Source organism: Propithecus coquereli, unplaced genomic scaffold (assembly GCF_000956105.1).
Source record: "Propithecus coquereli isolate 6110/MARCELLA unplaced genomic scaffold, Pcoq_1.0 Scaffold75, whole genome shotgun sequence".
Taxonomy (NCBI): domain Eukaryota; kingdom Metazoa; phylum Chordata; class Mammalia; order Primates; family Indriidae; genus Propithecus; species Propithecus coquereli.
In genome coordinates, this window is record NW_012153618.1 from 656379 (window position 1) to 660958 (window position 4580).

At 43.4% G+C, this 4580-nt stretch overlaps 1 protein-coding gene across 1 annotated transcript in view; it reads right to left on the bottom strand.

Moving 5' to 3' along the window:
* GALNTL5 (polypeptide N-acetylgalactosaminyltransferase-like 5) overlaps positions 1-4580 on the bottom strand; it is a 60651-nt gene that overhangs the window by 16105 nt on the left and 39966 nt on the right. The window contains exon 5 of the mRNA XM_012662094.1: positions 3139-3388. Coding sequence (XP_012517548.1) covers positions 3139-3388 — 250 coding nt within the window. The remainder of the gene's footprint in view (positions 1-3138; positions 3389-4580) is intronic.

Sequence of the window (4580 nt, forward strand, 5' to 3'; positions counted from 1 at the left end):
TGCAAACCAGGTCTGTTTGACTAGCCAAAATAAAATATCACCCTTCAAAGGAATGATTTAATCCATATAGCACTGTGTTAGATACCAGAGAATCAGAGAGTTATAGATCGTCTCTACATGTGAAGATAAATGTCAAATCACATCATAGATTGAATACTAAGTGATTCTACTGACAATACTGACTGCAAGTGTTCAGGATTGGGGGCAAGAACCAAAGATGGTTAGGAATGGTGTTATGAAAGATTTAAGATTTGTGCTAAGCCTTCTAGAAAAAGTAGGCCTTACAAAAGTGGAGAACAGAAGAAAGGTCATTTCAAAAAAGGGAATGGTATGAGCAAAGCAGAAGGTGTCAGCATGTGGATGCACGGAAGCTGTAAGTCTGGAGCAGAGGAGAGATCCGAGTCATAGACAGTAGAAGGTGCATAAAGGAAGCTGCGTGTTATGACAACAACAAAAAGACTTTAAAAATAGGCAAGATTGGTGACATGTGCAGTGTGGGGTTTTAAGAAAATTATTGTAGAAACAGGGAGATTGGAATGGGTGGGGAAGGGAGCCTGTAGGCCATGCTGTCCCTGATGGTGTAGAGTTCCAGACCAAGGCAGCGTGGGCCTGTGAGGACAGCTAGCAGAGCAGACGACATGATGGGAGCTCGTCGCAAAGGGCAGAGCTGCTGGAGCTGGTTAATCACAGGATTAGAGAGCAGGCCGTGGGAGATCTGGAATATGGCTACAGAGCTTCATGTGGGATCATGCTAATGACTGTATAACGCTCCGTATTGTTCTAGCATAAGGTGCTAAATAATTTCACAATTATCCCTTCCAATTCTTGGATAGTCTTTATTACATCCTTGAATTAGGAGACAAAGTTGCTAATCGAGAGTAGGGTGCTCAGGGCGGGGGCAGGTCTCAGGACTAAGGGACGTCATCAAGGTTTGGAACAGCCGCTTCAGAGAATGAGTGGATCAGAGATTGCAGGGCAGCGTGTGGCTGGAGACCACCAATGTGTAGTAGCAGCAGTTCACAGCTCTCAGAGTTTGGCAAGATACATCAGCTCATCGAGGAACAAAGAAAACAGATGGTGGAATTGCTTCAGTGTTGGAGGACTGCAGACGGACCGTGGCAGAAGTACGGGGTGGGATGTGGCACAGGGAGGTCCTGGCAAGAGGAGAAGTGAATTTATAGATCAGAAAATCCAGGCCACATAAGAAGAAAGAAAACTATGAGGGGTAAAAACAGCCAGAGGACTGGAAGTGTGGGTGATGTCCAAGGTAGGTGTGCGTGGAGCAGAGCAGGAAGCAGCCTGGGAGACGGTGCGTTGTGGCCAAAGCCTGAGCTTCTCTAGTTTGGAAGACGAGAGGTCTAGGAGATGGCTGAGCATGGTGCCACGATGCACATGTTGGTTTCTGTCCACAGTTCCTGGCTCATAACTCCCTTGTTGCAACGTTGGGGCGCTTTAGGCCTCAGGAGCAGCCTCGAGGATCAGAATCTTTCTCTCTGACCTTGTCCTGCCCTCCTTTCCCCTGCCCACGGCAGGACTCTAATCTGATTGTGCGTTGTAAGACCCTCATTCCAGAGGACCCTGCCCTATGCCCTGGAAGAAGGAATGCTGCACAGAGCAGCAAAAAGAATCTGGACAGACAGGCCTTGCTGGGGTTCGATCACGCCCTTTCTGTCTAATCACATTTTGACTTTGTTGTCTCTGCTTCAATCACGGACAACCAATGAAGTCTCCATAAAAGGCCCAAAGGACAGGGTTTAGGGAGCTTCCGGAGAGCTGAACAGGAAGGTGAACAAGGACTCACCCACGCACAGGGAGGGTGGCACACCCCAACTCCACGGGGACAGAGCTCCTGTGCTCAGGACCCTTCCAGACCTTGCTCTACGTATCTCTTCATCTGGCTATTTATTTGTGTCTTTTAAGACATCCTTTGTAATAAACCAGGAAATGGAAGTAAATGTTCCATGAGCCACTCTAGCAAATCGATCCCCAAGAGGAGCTTGTGGGATCCACAGTTTGGAGCCAGTCCATCAGCAGTTCCAGAAGCCCATACATGTGACTGGCGAGAAGGAGGGGTCAGTCCTGGGGAATGAGCCCTCAACTTGTGGGACCTGACACTATCTGAGGGTAGATAACCTTGGACTTGAAATAGAGGACACCCAGCAGGTATCCCTGTGTGCTGTGTGGGGAAAATGCCCACATTTGCTCGCAGCAGTCTGTGTCGATTGTTGTGGAGTTTAGAGGAAAGCAAGTTTGAGTGTTTTTCCAAAGCACTGAGGGAATAATAATAGACAACAATTACAAAATAGCTAACATTTATATATTCATTTAATTCTCATCACAACCCTGTGAAGTATTATTATTCTCCAGATTTTACAGATAAGAAAATAAGGCATAGAGAGATTAAGTAACTTGTGTAAGATCACACAGCTCTAGCTAAATTAGAATAGAGGCAAAGGTCAAGGACCTGCTTAGCTACAGTGTTGGAAAGTTCACTCATGTGGTTTGTGAGGCAAGAAGGTTAATACCAAAAGAAGAGAAGTGAGTCTGGTGTCAAAGTTATCAGCAAACATAGGAAGTGACCTGAAGGAAGCCTCTTCTAAAACAGCCTCATAAATGCAGTTAAAAGTTACAACATTCAAATTTTGAATAATGAACTAAGAATTAAAAGCAAATGCAATTATCCTCACATTTTCCAAGATTAATAATCTAGGAAAAGTCAGGTTCATCTCAACCTATGAAATTACAAATGGAAACACTTGGGCAAATATTTTACGTATGAATTTGGCAAAGATGTCTACTTTTTCTGGGTGATTGGCAGTACTGGCCTTTGGTTCATTGATCAACATACAACTTGCTCCTAAGAACCAACTTCGCATTCTAATGATGGGCATCTGAAATCAGAGGAGTACTAACCACAGTGGTTATCCGAGATGGGGTGAGATGTTCATTTTTAATTAAAGAAACTTAACATTGACCAAATTCTATTACCGTATTAAAGACTTCTAGAAATAAGTAACAAAACATTTCTCTTCATTAAGCCCAAGAAAAATTGAAGGAATAATCTCTGAAAGTGAAAGTTTTTTTTTTCCAGGTTCTAATACACATATGCTATTTCCCCAAAATGTGAAGAAATCTCACCGGATTGGTTTAATAGGTCCATCTGGTCCATCCATCTCATAAGAGAAAACATTATCCCATTTAAATTGTAGATTCCAGTCAAAGGCTCCCCTTACAACAGGAGAGGGCTTATATTCCAGGGTTGTCTCATCAATGACATCTATCAGAGGGCACACCACCATTTTGGGGTCCTTGGTGATGGCGTATAGCAAGGGCTCCAGCCAGCCTCTGTTCACCTCACAGTGGCTGTCCAGGAACACCAGGACATCCCCTGGGAAGGCAAGAACAGGGTACTGTTAGCCCACATGGATGAAACCTAGGATCACACAAACCAAAGTTTAGTGCAATGTGTATTGGTTGAGCATTTACTATGTGTTTGGCTGTTAGGTGCTTCCAGTTGGGTTGGGGGGAAACATGAACCATATAGTTTATTATGCACAAAAATGTGGGACGTCATGTGCCAGAGTTGTTCAGAAGAGGCCAGTGAACTGTGGGTAAGCAGGTGGAACTGAGCTGGGCCTTAATTTAAAAAAGAAAAGAAAAGAAAGGGTTTTAGCTTGGTCTTGACTGATCAACTTATTTTAGCAAATTTTTACTGAGAGGATACCTTCTTAGGCATTGAGTTTGGTGCTTGAAATGCAAAGATGCATAATTATTTTTGCTGTTGAGTTCAACCTTTAATGAGGGCCTATTCTGCTTAGAGAACAGGGGAATAATTGGCATGGCCAAAGTAAAGAGCATGTGTGGGCTCAACTTGGAAGGAACCTCAAAATTCAGGTAGCAGAGTTTAGACCTTTTTTATAGACAACATAAAATCATTAGGAAACTATAAAACACTCCATGTTTGGATCAGAAGACTTAACAGTGTTAAAATGGCGATAATCTCCAAACCAATCTACAGATGCAGTGCAACACCTATCAAAATCCCGTCTGGTTCTTTTTGTAGAAATTGATCCTAAAATTCAGACAGAAAGGCAAGGGACCCAAATTAGCCAAAACAATCTTGAAAAAGAAAAATAAAGTTGAAAGACTCCCTGATTTCAAGACTTACTACAAAGCAACAATAATCAAAACAGTGATTACTAGTAATTGGGTAACTAGTTAATTATCCAATATTAGCATAAGGAGAGACATACAGACCAAAGAAATAGAACTGAGTGTACAGAAATAAACCTTGTGTTTATGGTCAATTGAGTTTTGACAAGGGCCAAGAAAATTCGATGGAGAAAGTATAGTCTTTTCAATAAATGGAGCTGAGACAACTGGATATCCACATGCAAAAGAATGAAGTTGGACCCCTGCCTCATACCATACTCAGAAATTAAGTCAAAAAGATCACAGACAGGCCGGGTGCAGTGGCTCACGCCTGTAATCCTAGCTCTCTGGGAGGCTGAGGCGGGCGGATTGTTTGAGCTCAGGAGTTCGAAATCAGCCTGAGCAAGAGCGAGACCCCGTCTCTACCA